Source organism: Nyctereutes procyonoides, unplaced genomic scaffold, assembly GCF_905146905.1.
Source record: "Nyctereutes procyonoides isolate TBG_1078 unplaced genomic scaffold, NYPRO_anot_genome, whole genome shotgun sequence".
NCBI lineage: Eukaryota > Metazoa > Chordata > Mammalia > Carnivora > Canidae > Nyctereutes > Nyctereutes procyonoides.
This window is the reverse complement of record NW_026575126.1, coordinates 28,644,503-28,664,673: the sequence shown is the minus strand read 5'-3', so window position 1 is coordinate 28,664,673 and position 20,171 is coordinate 28,644,503. Positions and strand designations below refer to the sequence as shown.

Genomic DNA, 20,171 nt, shown 5'->3' with positions numbered 1-20,171 from the left:
TTATTTTCAGAAACTTTAATGAGCTTTGTCAGTGAGTTAAAAAAATGGAAAAAGAAACAATGCTATTCAAAGAAACAACAGAAAATATTACTACAAGGGATCCCTGGGTGGCGCAGCGGTTTAGCGCCTGCCTTTGGCCCAGGGCGCGATCCTGGAGACCCGGGATCGAATCCCACGTCGGGCTCCCGGTGCATGGAGCCTGCTTCTCCCTCTGCCTGTGTCTCTGCCTCTCTCTCTCTCTCTCTCTGTGACTATCATAAAGAAATAAAAATTAAAAAAAAAAAACAACCTGGGTTTAAAAAAAAAAAAAAAAAGAAAATATTACTACAAAACAAACCCAAAACCAAATAAAATCAAGTAAAATGCAAGGAAATAAAGTCAGGGTAAATCATATCCCATGCCTGCTTAGGATTTAGAAAATGCAAACCAAATCCACTCCAAGAAAATTAAGTTTGTGGAAATTCTGCAATTTCACATAGACAGGGCTTTAATTTTGGTTGCAAATGTTTCTAGATTTATTGTGGAAAAAAATTACTCTCTATACATATGGTAAATGACCATACTGCTAAATTTGAATAACTCAAGGCCTACACAGTTTCTTAGTGTACATATTTAATCATTACTTATATAGTTTAATACGATATATTCTAGTTATCTTAATTTCCAGGCTTAAGGAATTATTATATTGCTTCTTTTCATATCAAATCTTTAAAAGGAGGGAAAGTCGGGAAGGAGGAGGAAGAGGAAGAGACTTACTATTGGGGTTTAGAGCCATTAAGTAAAGCAAAGACTACAAAGTGCAAAGAGCCCAGATTGATTCCTGATCTAGAATGCTTCCCATTCCAACCTACTTCTTCCGCAGAAGGATGTTTCTGAAACCCATCATGTGTGTTAGCAACCATTTAGCTTAAGGCATTCATCTTACTGATAGCAAAACCAGTTCAACTCAGTTACTGGCAACAGAGCCAGAAGTGGGCATCCTGACCACGGGCATTCTCTTTGGGCATAACTGTATTCTTTAAGCACACGGTCATTGCTGCACACATATTAAGACCCATTTAGAAAAATGGGTTTAACTTACAAGCACAGATTCAGCAATTAAGTAACTGCAGTGCTCCGAATACATACTTCTGCTTCTAAAAAATAAATTTACCTAGAAATGTTTTCAATTAATACCACCTTTTTTCATCAGAACTATAAATTAAAACCATGAGATATCACTACACACCCCCCACTAAAATTTTAAAAACTTACAATACCAAGTTTGGCAAGGACATGGGGAAACTGGAACTCCTATCAGCAGCTGGCAGAAATGTAAATTGTACAAGTACTTTCTTTTTTTTTTTTTTAATTTTTATTTATTTATGATAGTCACAGAGAGAGAAAGAGAGAGAGGCAGAGACATAGGCAGAGGGAGAAGCAGGCTCCATGCACCGGGAGCCCGATGTGGGATTCGATCCCGGGTCTCCAGGATCGCGCCCTGGGCCAAAGGCAGGCGCCAAACCGCTGCGCCACCCAGGGATCCTGTACAAGTACTTTCAAAACTCGTCTGGCACTATCTACTAAGGTAAAAACACCTATCTTCTAACCTAGCAGTTCCAATTCGTGCATAATGTCCCAAAAGACATGAACATTGTGTCCAACAAAAGATACAACATTCATAGATTTATTCATATTGGCCTAAAACTAAGACACTTAAATATCCATCAACAATAAAAAAGATAGTGATATGTTCACAAATGGAATACTATTCAGCAAAGACAAAGAGTGACACTGAGGGGGGCACTTGATGGGATGAACACTGGGTGTTATGCTATATGTTGGCAAATTGAACTCCAAAAAAAGAGATTAAAAAAAAAAAAGACAAAGAGTGAACTATGTATCATCCAACAACATGGATGAATGTCACAGAAATAAAGGTGAGCCAAAGAAACCAGACATGAAAGAGGACATAATACATGATTCCATTCATAAGAACAGACAAAGTAATTTATGTACTACAGGTCAACTAATGGTTACCTTGGCGGGGAGAGGCATTTCCTGGGGAACAAAGGCCTTCTAGGATGCTGGAAATGTTTCATAATTTGAACTAGGTGATGGGTACATGGCTGTATGTAAGAGCTGTATGAATTCATCCAATTGTACACTTATGATTTTGAGGACTTTGCTGGAGGCAAGGTATATCCTATCTCCACAGCACTCTTTTGCTCAACCTTCTTTCTCTGAGATTCATCCATGTTGTTTTGTGTTAAGAGTAGTACATTCTATAAATAATAGTGAAAGGGAATAGAAGGGAAGGGAGAAGAAATGGGTAGGAAATATCAGAAAGGGAGACAGAACATGAAGACTCCTAACTCTGGGAAACGAACTAGAGGTGGTGGAAGGGGAGGAGGGTAGGGGGTCGGGGTGAATGGGTGACGGGCACTGAGGGGGGCACTTGACGGGATGAGCACTGGGTGTTATTCTGTATGTTGGCAAATTGAACACCAATAAAAAATAAATTTATTATTAAAAAAGAGTAGTACATTCTTTCTCTTTACTGCATAGTATTGTATAAATGTACCACAACTACTCTTTTTATTGTTGTTTGGCATTTACAAGGTTTTATAAAAAAGAATAAATTTAATTTTTAGATCCCAAATGAACATCTTCTCTGCTCACAACATTTCATTTACTAAAATATTATTTGCATATTAGCCATCTTATACTTAAGTATTAACAAATTGCTAGGCAACACTTATTTGGTGCTAACCAAGTCTACAGTGCTGAACGCTGTGACAGAATGATAAAAGCAAAGACAGGTTTTCTCATAAAGGGCACCTCAGAGTATAACAATGTTTGCTTAAAATGACCTCTGGCAATCAATAAAATATGATATCTAATCTAATGGATTAGTCTTAAAACTAATGAACTAATTTCACACTATTGTGAAGGAGGAAAAAGAGTAAGAACCGATCTAGATGGGATAGAGATGGTGGAGAAGGCTAGTACTCATAATCTGATAGACTCTGTAGATAAGGATAAAATTAATTTCAAACTCTATTATTGGTCAATGTTTACAGAGTCTTTACCAATTGCCAGGCACTATGCTAAAACCTTTATTATGTATTCTTTCATGTATCCTCACAACAATCCTATGAGAGGTGGTACTATTATCTCTATTTCACAGATGAAACAACTTGAGATTTAGAAAAGCAATCAGGAAACTCCTGGACTTAAGCCAAGGTCTCAATGACACTAAAATCTTAATTCTTTTTTTTTTTCCTTAGAGGGAGAGAGGGGGAGAGAATCTCAAGCAGACTCCCCATTGAGCATGGAGCCCGATGGGCTTGATCATAACCCTGAGATCATGACCAGAGTCGAAATCAAGAATCAGACCCTTAATTGACTGAGCCATCCAGGAACCCCCTATAATCCCAATTCTTAACCATTAGGCAAATTTTCCATAGTTATTCCTTTATAAATAAAAGAATTTATTTGTAATTTATATATAATTTATATATAACTCATTTACATAGTGGACGTGCATTCATTCATGTATCTACTGAGCATATGACAAACCAAATGGACCAAAAATAAAAAAAAATTCCTGCCTTTGTGGTGTTTATATTTTAGTAGAAGGATATTGACAATAAAAATGGACACAATAAATAAGTAAATCACACAGTTATGTTAGAAGGTGCTATGAGGGGAAAGAGCAGATAAAGTAATTGGAAGTGTACAGTTGTTTGTTTTTCCTCCCCAGCAAAACCCAGCTCTGGAAGTGTACCATTTTATAGTTTTTGTAGCAGGAGGTGAGTTCAGAGAAGCAGGGCAGTAGTATATTGAGTAGTAAAACCTGGTAAGTCATTTTTAAAAATTTTGGCTTTTGAGTGAAGGAGTAACCTTTCTCCTTCTCCCACCAAGTCTTGGCTAATTATATGGCTCCCTGAATATATCTTAAAAGGGCACTGTGTAGTTTTTTAAACACAGGAATAGTGAAACTACTGTATCCCTGATTCTACCCTTTTAGCAATAGACTTTGGAGGAAGGAATACCAAATATAACTTCTAAAGCAATGCTATCTTTATTTTTTTATTTTATTTAAATTCAATTAATTAACATATAATGTATTATTGGTTTCAGAGATACAGGTCAGTGATTCACCAGTCTTATATAATCACTAGGGCTCATTATATCACATGCTCACCTTAATGTTTATCACTCAGTTACCAGCAATGCTATCTTTAATTATCACTTATTTGTGAATTGATAGAAAATGACTATCAGTTAATCTGGGATTGCTAAACTCTACAAATATTAATCAAGATTTACTCTAACAATGAGGCAATCTCTGGTAACATAGAGGTTAATATTCTTTATTCACAACGAGGTCAGATGGAGTTTACCCAGTAGCTCTGAGGTCTCCTTTTCAATAGACAAACAATGAACTCAAATAGGAAAATTGAAGGATGGCTTCTTTTAGATGTAAGTTAATTACAATTTGTACATAATGTAATGCACGGTCTCAACTGTTATAACTCTAAAATTTAACTACTATGATGTGTTTATGACAATGGAATGGAAAAGCCATCAGTATTAACTTCTTATGACTATCTACATCGTTCACATTTTAGGACTACTGCCTGAAGGTCACAGATTAGATATAAGGAAGAATTTCTGACAGTGTGGGTACTAAAAATGAGTTACTGACAAAGGTTATGAAAACAGCTTAAAACTCTTTCAGGAAAAGCATAAGTGTTCACCCTCAGGGATGATTTGGTACTCTCCTACTTCCTAGCAGGAATATAAAGAAGAAAATGCTCTAGGCCTCATTTATCCTTGTTATTCTTTAAACTAAAAAGGCTTTCACTTCATCTTTTTTTTTTTGGCTCTAGAATTGCAGTTCTTTAAAACCACCCCCCTCTTTTCTACTAGATGTGAGATCCAAATTTACTGTATTACTATGGTATTATACTTTCATTATCATCAAAATAATGCTACCATATTGATTTAAAATTGTCTGAAATTGTTTTAAAGAGAAATTTTCAAATTCTCTGCCTAAATTAGGTGAAGAAATGAGATAATTTAATCAGTTATATGCTTAGCTATGTTTCGTTAGTATGTTATCTAGATGAGGGGTTTACCTTACATGCAAAATGCAATTAATATGTCTACTTATGTCTGCAACTCTCTTGGAAATGCATCAGAAAATAAGATGGGTTGATGGCCCAGTGAACGGATAAAAACAGGTGATAAAGCAAATACAGCACAATGTTAACAACTATAGAACCTAAGAGGTGACTATATGGATGTTTACTGTAAAAACGCTTCAACTTTTCTATATATTTGAAAATTTTAATAATAAATGATGGGGCGTGGACACCTGGATGGCTCAGTCAGTTATCTGCCTTCAGCTCAGGTCATGATCCCAGGGTTCTGGGATGGAGCCCCAGGTCATCCGGCTCCCTGCTTAGTGGAGAGCCTGCTTCTTCCTCTACTCCTCCACCTCCCCCTCCCCATCCTACGCACTTTATCTCAAATACATAAATAAAAACTAAAAAAAAAAACAAAAACAAAACTGTGGAAAATGCAATCATATTTGAAATTGTTTTAAATAGTAAGGGAGAAATGTCCGAGTCAGAAAGAATAATTCTGCAGAAAAAGACTATGCAAGACTTTGCTGATTACATGTGTTGAGGAAAAAAGATTTCCACAACACCTTTATCTATCTCCAGAAAAGTCCCCCAAATTTACACTTCTATTGAGAAATGAAGGCAAGTAGAAAGGTAAGAACCCTATAGGGAAAGTAGTTAACCGAATTCTGAAGATTAAAAATTGAAATTGCTTCTGTATCTAAAAAAAAGTATTACACCTTACCTACCCAGAATAACTTCATTTTCAATACAGATTTCCTGAAAGGACATAAACTACACCTTCCTTTCAGCACTGTCCTTTCACTGTAAATCCACTTAGAATTACTCAAAGCAAATCTGAAAACAAAAACACATTAAAAAAAAAATGACCGTACGTTGGAAAATTTACCTACTCAAGAGAGTAATTATGAGGAATATGTGAACTGTGTCATAAACCTTTTAACACAAATAACTTTCTGAACTGGCATGAACGACATGCTTTTGTTTGACATCCCATCAATGACTTTTGGTTGTCATCTAAAGCATACCACACCTTGCATTTCATAAAGATCGAAAAATATATCATAACTCAAAGAAATTACTGAGCTACTAGTGTATACGTAATGCTCTATTTAACCAACATTTACTGAATATCTATTATGTGGCAGACACTGTGCTAAGCCTTAGGGATGAGAAGATACAGGACCTAACTTTATGAAATTAATGGTTTGATAAGGAGGATACACAAATGGACAATTATAAAACACTTAGTTAGGTTGACTTCTAAGTATATGCACAGAGTTTTATTATAATTAAAAGGATACCTAAACTAGTGTAGGGATCTCTGGAAAGGTTTCCTAAATTTAGTCTTTTTTTATGATTTTATTTATTTGAGAGAGAAAGAGAGAGAGCATGAATGGCAGGAAGGGTCAGGGGGAGGGCTGAGGGAGAGAAGCAGCCTCACCACTGGGTGCAGAGCCCAACTTGGGGCTCGATTCCAGGGAGATCGACCTGAGATCATGACCTGAACTGAAATCAGACACTTAAACAACTGAGCCACCCAGGGGCCCCCAAAACTTAAAGAATGAGCAGCAGTGATCTAGATAGGAGAGAATGGGAGGAAAGTATTCCATGCTGAGGTGGTAGCCTGACTAAAGTCAAAGGAGAATGTTGTGGGCACAGAAGCGTACCACTAGAGAAGTAGCTCAAGGTATGGAGTGGAGAGGCATGAGGCTAGCAAGGTAGGCAGTGGTCACTCTGGGGATGACCTTGTGGGATATGTTAAAGAGCCTCGACTTTCTCTTGACCTCAAAAGGGTTTTTTGAAGGGAATGTCATTTTCAGACTGCAACTTAGCTAGGTCTCTCTGGTCCCCCGAAAGAAGTATGAATGTGAGGGAGGCACAGTGAACAGGTGCAGGAGTGACATGAGGACCTAAAGAAAGACTGTGATAGTAGGTACGATTTCTATTGAGAGGCAGATATGTCAGATTGGATGTGAGGTAACTTCCAAGTGTCTGGCTTGCCTACGTCTATAGATGATAACGCCCTCCATCCAAAGTAGATAGTACAGAAGGAAAAGCCAAGTTGAAAAGATGATGGATTCAGCTTTGGATGTGTTGAATGTGATATGCCTCTGGGTTATCTAGGTGATTTCCAGCATAAAGTTAAACATAGGAAGCTGAAGGGGAGATGTGAATGGGAGGCTAAAGGTCTGAGTCAGCAAAATACTAGAGACACTCAAAATTATGAGTGAATAGGGCAGCCCAGGTGGCTCAGTGGTTTGGTGCCGCCTTCCACCCAGGGAGTGATCCTGGAGACCCTGGATGGAGTCCCACATCCGGCTCCTTGCATGGAGCCTGCTTCTTCCTCTGCCTGTGTCTCTGCCTCTCTTTCTGTGTCTCTCATGAATGAATAAATAAAATCTTTAAAAAATTATGAGTGTATATTCAGGGTTTTATTATTGCTTCCAATGTCAGCCATTCTACGGGGTATATACTAGTATCTCACTGTGGTTTTAATCTTTATTTCCTTAATGTCTAATAACTAGCATCATTTCAAAGCTTCTTTGATATTATGTATCTTCTTTGGGGATTTATCTATCTTACTCTGCGAGACTCTTATTCAAATTCTTGGCCTATTTAAAAAATTAAGTTGTTTTCTTATTTTTGCCTTTTGAGAGTTGTGTATTCTTGACATAAGTCTTTTAACAAACATATGCTTTGCGAATATTTTCTCCCGTGTGTGGCTTCAACAATAACTTTTGAAGAGCATACGTTTTATTTCAGTGAACTTCAATTCCTCAAAAAAAATTTTTTCCCCTACATCATGCTTTTGGTGTTGCACCTGACAAGTCTTTGCCTAAATGATAAGATCACACATATTTTCTGTCTAGGAAGTTTCATAGTTTTATGTCTTCCATTAAATCTATGATCCATTTTGAATTAATTTTTGCTTATGGTACAAGGAATGGATGGATGTTAATGACACCGGATAGAATCAGTCATGACGAGCCTACTGAATGAGAAGTGCCCAGGGCAGATGGGACCTTGGAGAAATCAGATGAAATTAAGGCTTGAGAAAAAAACGTCGGGCAAAAAAAGACTCAAGGCATTGTATGAAAAAGCAAGCAGGAAAAATCTGAATAATCAACACTGCCTACTAAGATAAACAATGGAAATTGTCTTTTTGACTTGGATGAGGTCACTAGTGACCTTACCAAGAGCATTTACAGTCAAAACAAACCATTCCCGATACCGGAACTACATCTAACCAACCACTTCGCAGGAATTCCCCCTGTGGAAGCGACTGAAACCTGAAATTCCTGGGCACTTAAAGGTCACCTCTCTAGGCGCGAGGGCACAGCGGCGGCGGGCAGGGGGCGAGCCCGGGGCACCCCGGAAGGAGGTCCCCAGGTGGGGCCGAGCCGAGGCACCACCGCCCGCCGGGAAATCGGAGTCACACCGAGGGCCAAGTGGGCTAACCCGACACCTCCCAGGGAGGCAGCAGTGCGACGAGGGGATGCTGAGGCGAGGCCGGAAGTGCCGCGGCCCGGCCACCACCCGGGCGACTCACAGTCCCTCCCGCCCGTCAGCCGCGCCGGGGCCTGGAGGGGAGGCGGCCGTGCGGCCCGACCTCGGGGCCACAGCTCCCGCACTTACCCCGTCCTAGGGTGGGGGTGGGGGTGGGGGTGGGGGTGGGAGAAGCCACGGCTGAGGGGATCGCGGGTCTTCGTTCTTCCCCAGGGGCCGCGCCGGGAGGCTGTGCGCGGACCCCCGCCCCCCCACCCCGGCCCGACCGACCCTCGGCGTCGCGGCCCAGCCGCCGGCCGCTCACTTCCGGCCCAGCCCTTGCCTCCGCGCCGCTCGCCTGGGAGCCGCTGACCCGCCCCTCCGGCCAGTCGTAAAGTGCGGTAAAGGCGGCGGCGTTTTGCGGCACCGCCGGTAAGGCCGGCGGCGTGGGCCTTCCGTCCACGCGAGCTCGCCCTGCGGGGAGCTGCTTATTCGGCGAGGCTGCGGGTTAGCAATTTTGGGGACTCAGCGACAGCCCTCGGAGGGTGACTGAGCGCTTTTGATTTGGTGTAACGGGAGAGGCGGCTCGTCCCAGTCCGCGGTTGTAAGGGGCGGGACGCCAGGCGCTCGGACCTCGCTCGTGACTTGCGGTCCCTCGTGCACACGTGCTCTTGGTTTCCACGATCGTCTCTAGATTCGGGGAGCCCTCGGTGTAGCTGACACGTGTTTTTCTTGCTGCCTCGGTCTTGCAGTCCCCGCCCTCCTGGACTTTGAAATGCTTTACCTGATCGGCTTGGGCTTGGGCGATGCCAAGGACATCACAGTCAAGGGCCTGGAAATCGTAAGACGCTGCAGGCGAGTGTACCTGGAAGCCTACACCTCGATCCTGACTGTAGGGAAGGAAGTCCTGGTAGGTGCTCACGGCGCCCCAGCCCCTGGGAGGAAAGCTGTGCAGATTTCCGTGACCGACGCCGAACCCAGTTTTCGGGCCTGCTGGCTTAAAGCCTTTAAAACACATCCCCTGCCCGTTAAGGATCACAGGACTGGGAGTAACACAACCACCGAGTGAGCTGGAAAGTGAAAGGGCGCTTTTTGTTCTGCTTTACAAGTCTGATTTTGTGGCTTTCTCCGGTAAATAGGAAAGTTATTTTACACTCCTGAGGATAGTTACCAAAATCCCTTATTTCATGAGATAGACATTTTTTTTTTTTTTTTTTAGTTGAGTCCTAATGAGGTGCTGGCATCACCTTAATGAGTTGGTTGTACCTTCAAGAAACGAAGCGGAAAGCTTCTCCCTTTGAAGTAGTATATCCCTAGGGAATGGTAATCGCCTTTCTGTCAGTTTCCTGTCCAGAGAGGTCTCACCTTTAAAAGGACTGCCAGGGAGGCTGATGCACACTCCCTTGTGTGTATTGCGTCAGCCTGGGACTTCCCAACCCTAGGATTTGTTAATATGTCATACGTACGTGTGGCTTGCTCTTGTTAAGGGCTCAGTACGTTTTGGAGGTGGGGCTAGGTGGTTCAGGTGCACTGTCAAAATCCAAATAGAATGCACTGAAGATGAAGGGAGCCATGAACATGCTGTGAGAGGAGGGAGACGTAGAATTGAATGGCCTGTCAAGGCTTGCGAACAAAAAGGTGAAGGTCTTCCGTTCTCTCGGGTTCGCAGCCCAGAGAACTCTAGTTTCAGAGTTACTTTAACATCTTAAGAAATTAAAGACTGTTACGTAAATTGGCCATGTCCTGATGTGTGTCTAATGACCAGCTTTGATTTGTTGGCTTTCATTTGTCTGGTTGGAAACAAAGTATCTAAGCTCAAGATAATAAATGGTCTTCTCTTACCAGTGATCAAGGAAAACTGGAATCAAATTCATCCAAGAGGATAAATTTATTTATTATTACTGGAGTTCGATTTGCCAACATAAAGTATAACACCCAGTGCTCATCCCGCCAAGAGCCCCCCTCAGTGCCCATCACCCAGTCACCGCCCCCCCCACCTCCCCTTCCGCCACCACCTCCCCCGCGCCTCCCCTTCCACCACCCCTTGTTCATTTCCCAGAGTTAGGAGTCTCTCATCTTCCGTCACACTCTAATTTTTCCCACTCATTTTTCCTCCTTTCCCTTTTAATCACTTTCACTATTTTCTTTTTTTTTTTTTAAGATTTTATTTATTTATTCATGAGAGTCACAGAGAGAGAGAGAGACAGGCAGAGACACAGGCAGAGGGAGAAGCAGGCTCCATACAGGGAGCCCGATGTGGGACTCGATCCCGGATCGCCAGGATCATGCTCTGGGCTGAAGGCCGCTAAACCGCTGAGCCACCCTGATGTCACACCCCTTTCACTATTTCTTATATTCCCCATATGAATGAAACCATTTAATGTTTGTCCTTCTCCGATTGACTTACTTCACTCAGCATAATACTCTCTAGTTCCATCCACATCAAAGCAAATGGTGGGTATTCGTCCTTTCAAATGGCTAATATTCAATGATATTCATCTTTATCCATTCATCTGTCGAAGGACATTGAGGCCAAGAGGATAAATTTTTATTAGGATAAAAAGTCAGGGCATGGCACAGAGGAAAGTTGGACTTGACTTTAAGCCTTCTCTGTTACATGTTACCATGTCACTTTGGACAAGTCCTTTAACTTTAGTTTTTTAGTTTGTAAAATGGGGCTAAAAATGCCTATGTCAGGGCTCCTGGGTGGCTCAGTCAATTAAGCATCTGCCTTTGGCTCAGGTCATGATCCCAGCATCCTGGGATTGGGCCCAAATCCAGCACCTTGCTCAGCGGGGAGCCTGCTTCTCCCTCTCCCTCTCCCTCCGTCTGCTGCTCCCTCTGCTTGTACTCTCTCCCTTTGTCAAACAAATGAATAAAATCTTAAAAAAAAAAAAACCCTACCTCTTAACATACGTTCTTAACATAGTGCCTATTGCAAAAATGTTCAAAAATGCTAGTTGTTAATAGACACATTTCCAGATTTCTCTAAACCTTAGTAACTTCATTTGTGAAAATGGAGATAATAACTAGGTGGAAGTATGTTTTTATTAAGATGATGTATTTGAAAGTGCTTTGTAAACTTTAAGTGTTAGTTAAATGGTAGTTTTGGTTGTTGTAATTTTTTCAAGTATATTTTTTCCAAGAATGTATTGTTGGGACCTGGCCCAGCCTCACCTACAGGTAAATTATGTATACTTTGTTAAGGTGCTGGAATATCTGTTCCTCCATATAATAAGTGCTAATATTTATAGAATGCTTACTATGCACTATAATAAGTGTTTCACATGTGGAACAGGATTATTACTCTGTAATTACTGTTCACATTTTACAGGCACAGAGAAACTTGCCCAAGGTCCTACAGATGATAGAGCCAGAATATGAGCCAAGACAGTCCTGAGTTGAGAATCACCACTCTTCACATTTATACCATACAGTGTCTCTGTATACTCAGGGGTAGAAAATAGCTTCACAAAATAATGATTTCAGAGAATGTCTACAGAGAAGATAGGATTCAAGCAGAATGATCCAGCTTGAATCCCTCCTATCACAGAGTTCCATTGGTCTGCTCTTCATGACCTCCTCCAGGTCCTTAGTTCATGTTTTTACCTGAGCAACTTGCTATGCAACCTCAACCACCTTTAATGACTTTTCTGGAATAAAGTAAGGTATAAATAAATTCATGCCTTTTATTGCCTTCTAAGATCTCAGAACCACTTTCTCTTCAGTGACTTCCTTTCTGTTTCATTTCTACCTCTTTCTTTCTTAAACAAATTGATTTTTAAAAATTGTTGATGTTCTCATACCTACGTATACAATCTGGTCTCAATAACTAAATTATTATATAGTGGGAAAAAAGATTGGAAAAATCTTTTTTCCTTATTGAATGTATACTTTCTTTTATCAGTAATCACACAAAAAAGTATTTTATAAATGGCACACATGGATGTTGCTAAAGTGATCTGGAATTTGGGGCGCCTGTATGCCTCAGTCAGTTAAGCATCCGACTCTTGGTTTCAGCTCAGGTCCTATGGTCTTCCGGGTCTTGAGATAGAGCTCCAGTTCTGATTCGCACTCTGTGGGGAGTCACCGTGAAGATTCTCTCCGTCTCTCTCTCAAATAAATAATTAAAAAAAAATCTGGAATTTGTCCATTCTTTTTTTTTTTAAAAAAAAAAAGATTTTATTTATTTATTCATGAGAGACACAGATTGAGAGGCAAAGACAGGCACAGGGAGAAGCAGGCTCCATGCAGGAAACCCAGTGTGGGACTCAATCCCAGGACTCCAGGATCATACCCTAAGCCAAAGGCGATGCTCAACCACTGAGCCACCCAGGCGTCCCCCTGCCTTTTTTTTTTTTTTTTTTTTTTAAGATTTGGAATTTATCTATTATTACATTGAAAGCTATTGTTTTCAAATTACCAAACAGGGAGTAGTATTTATATGTTCTGTATTACTCAAAAGTAAATTAAACTAGAGACCGCGAATCCAGGAGTTTCATTTTGAATTTCTTTAGTCACTTTCTGTGAATAAATTAGATCTTTTATGCCAGTTTGGTGTAATACATCTGTAGTGCCTTATATATATAGGTATAAGCTATGGTCTTTGTTCTCAAGTGGTTCATGATTCAACTGTGTTATACTCAGGAAAACTGAACAATGGAAGATTTAAATAACAGTTCATGACAACAGTGGAAAGAAGAAACTGAAATTACATTGCTGGGAAGAACTTAGATGATCTTATTTAAGCCAGTGCTCTTGTTTTCATGAATTAAATAGTAGAAGCTGTCTCAAATATTAAATAATTACTAGTGATTAATTCCAGTTGAAATACATAGAAGATCACTTCAGGTCATGGTGGTCAGAGAACACTATGGAATAGATGGAATTTGAGCTATGTCTTAAAGTAATGCGTTCCAATCTTTTTGTTTTGCTTCTTTTGTTGTCATGGTCTAGATAAAAAATGGTAATATTTATACAGCTCTGTAGGATAAATAGAGGAAGTTGCTGTGGTTCAAAGGGGGCTGACTCTGGGGCTTTAGCTATCCTACAGAAAGCAGAGGAGACCACTAAGCTCTGCCTGTCTGTGCTTCATTTGTTTTTTTGTTTTTTTTTTTAAGTAGGCTCCATGCCCCTGTGGGGCTTGAACTCACAAGCCCACGACCCTGAGATCAAGAGTTGCATGCTCTACCAAATGAGCCAGCCAGGCACCCCTATGCCTCATCTGTAATACATGTGAAGTTTTGCAGTCAACCAAGGTTCTGTAATGTTGGGCAATCACTTTGTGTTATTTTTCTTATCTCTAAAATGGATAAAAATAGGGACTATCTCATGGATTGTGATGAAAATTAAATGAATTTATGTGCATAAGTTCTTAGAACTGTGCCTGACCCCAGAGTGACCAAATGTAAATGTATTATAAATATTGTTATTGTAGATAAGACTTGATAAAGCAAAGAGAAAGAGACAGTTACTATAGATAAGATTTGGTAAAGGAAAGAGAAAGAGTATTACTGAAGAAAAAAGAATTGTGAGTAAACACATGGAGGAGACAAGCACAATAATTTGCCATACTTGTTCTTAGGCATCACTAAAATAACTTGTTTTCTCCCAGTATATCTGTTTCCCTCTGTTTTCTCCCAGTATATCTGTTTCCCTCCCTTTTTCTTCCTAATCCACTTCATCAGTCTACTTCTTTGTCTTCCTATCCAACTGCTGAGGATTGGTATTGGAGGGACAGACTTCCCACTAAGAAAGATGAGGCAATCATCTGTGACCTTTATTAACTTTCCATTTGTCCTTCCCCTAAATCTGAATCTGTCTTCTCCCCAGCTTTAGAAAGTGACTTGTGAAATGAGAGTCTCAGCCTGTTGAAGACTAACTCTAATCTAGATGTGTTTTTTTCCAAATCTCTCTCCCCATTCCTCTGAAACCTTATTCCCGTCAATTATTCTTTCTTCATTATGTTTGATCTGTATTAACATCCTTCTCCCCTCAACCTGAAACTACAGTCATATCTTGTCCATTCTGAAAACTCTTAAACATCTTAAACGCCCCTTTAAACATCTTTTCTCCATAGTTGTTTCTGTTTATTCAAAGTGTTTAGAAATAGCATTGTACTTTTATTGTTCCCACTTCACTCATGGCTCAGACTCCTGCAAGCTGACTTCCATTCTTCTGAAATATTTGTTGAACAGTTGTTCAGTAACTGAGAATACCAGAGGATAGTTTTCAACTCTTACCTGTTTTACTTCTGACATAGTTGATCACTCCTTGAAACTGACTTTCATGATATGACTCTTGGTTTTATTTGTACTTTTCCATTCTTTTAAGTCCCTTTTGTAAGCCCTGTTTCTCTGTTCCTTCTTTAAATGTTAGTGTGTTTTAGGGTTTGTTTTTTTTTTTTGTTTTTTTTTTTTTAGGTTTTTTTTTTTCTTGTTTATGTATCCTACATCTAGCTTCCACTTTTCTATTTTTTACCAGGTAATACATTAAATGGTATAAAATTAAAGATATTAAATGGTATGTACATTGAAAGATTCCTATCCTGGCTCCCCTTCCTGAGGCAATTATTAGTAATTTCTTATGTGTCCTTCCAGAAGTGTCCAAAAGTAATCAATTTTGAATCTTTACCCTATCTGCCTTACAAAATCTGCCAACTTAAAGCAGGAATGAATTTTGAGTTTTGCCTTCGTTTTCATGAATGGAGAAGATTAGGATTGATACTGTACAAAACCTGGCTTATCAGTCATTGGATAATATATAATATAAATGTAAAATTATTTTTTAAATAATACTACTTTTTCTCCCCCTTCCATGACCTACTAGGTTCCATGCTCCTATAGCACTTATTAATGTGGTAGATAATTCCCCCCTAAACATTATAAGTGACACGATAGGGGCCACATTTATCTCTTTCATCATTGTTTCCCAACATCAAGCATAGCGTTTGGTGTGGAGGTTGTGCACAAGAAATATCCTTCAAGTGAGTAAATGAATAAATAATGAAGTGGGTAAATTAAGAATATTGTAATACCAGTTTTGCTCTTTCTTCCCTTTTTTTAAACTTTTTTCTTTTTTTCCCAAGAGGATCAGCCATTTGATTATACTGGAGTGTTTGGGTGTGTGCACAAGTGTGCATAGGTGGATACTTTTTTTTTTTTTAAATAAACATTGTGTTTCGATTAGATAATGAAATGTTTCTTAGGATAAATGATAAATATAGTGTGGTACATGATAGAAGTCTTGAGGAGAGTGGAGTTTTCTGTTCATTTATAAAATATTGGATAGGATTTAGGAATACTGCTAGCATTAAGCTAGTAGCATGTGACTTTGATTGTAAGAAATGTTCAGAAAGAAATACCGTTTCCTTTAGTTTTCCATGATCATGTGTGTGTCTTCTTAGACACGTGAATATAAATGTTCTACCACTAATAAGTTTTCTGGGTTCATGAAATTAAAGTAAGTTACATACAAATCAATGATTAAGAAAAAAATACATGGTAAAAGTGAAAATAAAGAGAACATTTTTTTGTCTGTAAAAACATTGTCATTGGGAACTTCTGGAGCATTTTCTTTGAGAAGATGTAGAGAAAAAGGGAAGGGATCTTTTTTCACATTTTCAGATTCTAGTTAAGTATTAGGCAATAATTATGAGAGTTGAAACTAGAGCCTTTATCTTCAAATGTTTAATCATTTGTTTATTTACTCTTTTGCTTGAAAGATACTGAGTATAGCAATCCTTGTAATGTTTACATCTGATATAATCCTTATAACTCAAACTTCTCAGCATGTAAGAAATAGTATTTGTCTATGTGTTATTTTCACTATATTTGAATTACATATTACTCCACAGGAAATCAGTTAATAAGATTCATGACCTTACATAATAGTTTGTAACCACTGCCACATGACTATTAGAACTCTGGTTCACTCTGTACTTACCTGCTGCCACTGCAGTTACAGTCAGCCTCCTGGATTTATTCTCTGGAGTTGAACTTCAGGGGGTTGGTTCACAAAGCAGTTTGTATGGAGACTTCCTATATAATTAGAATTTTTTTTCTTTCCTCTGCAACTCTGCCTTTTTAGCAGGAACTAGGAAATAAAGCTTTAAATTAATCTTTCCTGCAATTACAGGACTGTTTGCTGGTTCTGTAGATAAGTAAATCTTAATTTTCTATTATTTCTCATTGAAGTTACCTTTTATTTTAGCCAGATTCCTGTATGTTTTCCTGTGGAAAATTTAATAAAACCCAAATTACCATGTATGTTCATAATTATTATTTGAGATGTTCTGTATTACTGTTTCTGAAATAAATTTCATGCACGTTCTCTGTTCCACCGTGCATGGCTTGCTAGACTCAAATTTAGAGGTAAATTTAAAATGCAGAAAGCGTCAGATGTTAGGAGGTCTACCTCCTTTGGGATATTACGACAGCCTCAAAGACAGAGTTTAATTGCAACATGATAGAGAGTGCTAGCCCACTGAGGAGTCCTAGTCAGTGATCTGTGTTTGGATGATTGCCAAGATTTGCACCAGCCCCAGACAAAGATGTGTGTGTGTGTGTGTGTGTGTGTGTGTGTGTGTGTGTGTGTGGTGCATGTGTTGAAATGGTCATCTGCTGTCTCATTTTGATATTGGACTTAAATCTGTAGGAAGAGTTTTATGGAAGAAAATTGATTCTTGCTGATAGAGAAGAAGTGGAACAAGAAGCAGATAATATTTTAAAGGATGCCGATATCAGTGATGTTGCATTCCTTGTGGTTGGTGATCCATTTGGGTAAGTTAAAGCAGGTATTTTGAGTTTTAATTTGCTTGCTTTTCAAAAACAAATCAGAATTATTCTGTTATATTTAAGACCTTTTACTTGCCTGGTCCTAAAAAAGGACTGTATTTACCTAGGCTCTAAAATTTTATAAACTTTCATTATCTTTGAGATTATATGAAGATGATCTGCTTGATAGGGTTGTCATCATGTGTTAACTTACATTGGTTATCAAGCGTCAGTTCTAAAGTTTGTATCCTTGCAGCTCCTGTTCTTTTAGAAGGTAACTTAGGATGTCAAATGACTTAACTAGTGTATCATTATTAAGTGTATTACATTATCAAGAGTCATACCTACCTTTTATTTTGCAGGTAAATCACAAGCATCTTCTGCTTCCTTTGTCCTTGTTTTTTTTTTTTTTTTAACTTAATTTATTTTTTAAGTCACCTTATATTTAGCAATATTGTCACTTTACTTGCCCTGAATTTAAAATCTGTCCAGCCTCAGGGCACCTGGGTGGCTCAGTCAGTTAACTATCTGCCTTTGGCTCAGGTCATGATCCCAGGATCTTAGGATCAAGTCCTGCATCAGGGTCCCTGCTCAGCACAGTCTGCTTATCTTTCCCTTTCTGCCCCTCCTCTACTCCTGTCTTTTGCTCACTCTCTCAAATAAATAAAATCTTAAAAAAAATATTTGTCCCGCCTCAAATTTTAATTTCTTGTATCCATTGGGAGCTCTATTCTTTGCCATTAACGAAAAGATGCGTTTCTGCTTGTCTAGTTAAGAATCATCAATCACAGGGCAGCCCTGGTGGCTCAGTGGTTTAGCACCGCCTTCGCTTTGGGTGTGATCCTAGAGACCCGGGATCGAGTCCCACGTCGGGCTCTCTGCATGGAGCCTGCTTCTCCCCCTGCCTGCGTCTCTGCCTCTCTCTCTCTCTCATGAATAAATAAATAAAATCTTAAAAAAAAAAAAATCATCAATCACTAATGTCAAGCCAAATAGAGGAGTTCTTTGTTTCCAACTTGTGACCTAAGATTTATGTCACAGATTAAGGAACATAAGGACAATTAAATCACTATGAACTCACCACCAAGAATGTTTTTCAAAAGAATGAAGTTATATGTGCATGTGTCTGTCAACAAACAGTAATTTACATCAATGTGGTGTGCCAGAGATTATGTTTCATTATTTATACCTGGTTGCAAATGACATTGTGTAATCACACATGTCAAATTGTGTGATTAAAAATCTAAAAATATCCAAATTGTTTTAGCCTCTGACATTGTTTTTTGTAAAAGTACATCTTCCTTCAAATTAGCAGTACCTATATATAGTTTTTAAGCCACAAAATAGTAAAATAAAGGGAATGAAAAATCCTATATCTAAAATGTCTTAGAACTCTTTTTTTTTTTTTTAATTTATTTATGACAGTCACAGAGAGAGAGAGAGAGGCAGAGACACAGGCAGAGGGAGAAGCAGGCTCCATGCACCGGGAGCCTGATGTGGGATTCGATCCCGAGTCTCCAGGATCGCACCCTGGGCCAAAGACCAGCGCTAAACCACTGCGCCACCCAGGGATCCCTGTCTTAGAACTCTTATAGGATTTTCTCATTGTACTGGGTTCCCGCCAAAATCCCGTATTTTTTACAGTGACACCTTCTGAACTCACCAGATTTCCTTACCTGATGAAATCACAATTCTTAGAGTTACCTAGAAGAGTACTGTTAGAGTTACTTCTGACTCTCAGGCATCCAGTCACTGACAAAGTCCAATAAACCACTGCTACTCACCTGAGGTTTACAGGCTGGTGCCAGCCTACAAACTTACTATTTCATGATGAGAACTACAGAGATTGAGAGTAAACATTTAGAAACTTGATAGCATTTTTTAAAAGTAATTTTGTCTCTCCTGAGACTCATAATAAAAATTTGGAACTTATATTTTGTATTATGTTATATTTTATTTTTCTAAATCATTAATTTTGATTACAAAACTGTTGTTCCATGACAATTTAGAACTTAAAAATATCGGCCTTTCTCTAGTTTGAGAAGCACTGCTTTTGACTTTTTTTTTAACCAAGTTTTTTAGGTTGTTTTATTCCCTAGTTTGTTTAATATAGTAGCCTTTTGCTTGGTCCAGATACAGACTCTTAATTCATTACCTATGTTGTGGTCACATTTATATTTGTGAAACCACAACTTAGTGGCTCAGTCTAATGAGCTTCTGCCTTTGGCTCAGGTCATGATCCCAAGGTCCTGGGATCAAATCCTGCATCAGCTGCATCATGCTCCTGATGGCTCTGCCTCTTTGCCTCCGCCCCCACCCACCCACCCCCCCCAATCTCTCATGAATAAATAACATCTTTTTTTTTAATAAATAAAATCTTTAAAAAAAAAACAACCTACAATTTGAAAACCTTATTTGAGCTCAAAATGAGAGCTACTAGCTCCATCCGTTGGCCAGATATGAAATATAATGTCCAACCTTCCCTTCTACCTATTTTCTGTCCTTCTTTTACTAAAGCCCTCACTTCTGCCAACCAGTTTGTCCCTTCCCCCATCATCTTGCTTTCTCATTCTATACATCTGTTCAAACTCTTTCCTTCATCTATAATACCTTTCGCTATATATCTTATTGTCAGAGGTCCAGCTGTCTCTTGAAGCCTAACTCAAATACCACATTCTCAGTGATGCAGTCCTTTATTACTCTGATCAGAAGTTCTATCTCTTCCTAACTACTGACTTGTCATTTATTTGTTATTGTATATTACCATTTTTTT

At 39.1% G+C, this 20,171-nt stretch overlaps 1 protein-coding gene and 1 long non-coding RNA gene across 5 annotated transcripts in view; one reads left to right on the top strand and one right to left on the bottom strand.

Annotated features, from left to right (window-relative positions):
• Positions 1–8,914, bottom strand: part of LOC129519976 (uncharacterized) — a 108,707-nt gene extending 99,793 nt beyond the window's left edge. The window contains exon 1 of the long non-coding RNA XR_008666456.1: positions 8,775–8,914. This is a non-coding gene — a long non-coding RNA (uncharacterized LOC129519976). The remainder of the gene's footprint in view (positions 1–8,774) is intronic.
• A 124-nt stretch (positions 8,915–9,038) lies between these two features.
• Positions 9,039–20,171, top strand: part of DPH5 (diphthamide biosynthesis 5) — a 36,671-nt gene continuing 25,538 nt past the window's right edge. For 2 of the 4 annotated variants that reach the window (XM_055340393.1, XM_055340392.1), the window contains exons 1-2: positions 9,039–9,534; positions 17,280–17,404. In XM_055340393.1, coding sequence (XP_055196368.1) covers positions 9,400–9,534; positions 17,280–17,404 — 260 coding nt within the window. In that variant the 5' untranslated portion in view covers positions 9,039–9,399. Of the gene's footprint in view, positions 9,535–13,744; positions 13,883–15,107; positions 15,147–17,279; positions 17,405–20,171 lie in introns of all 4 variants that reach the window. The other 2 variants (XM_055340395.1, XM_055340394.1) reach the window with 2 other exon arrangements.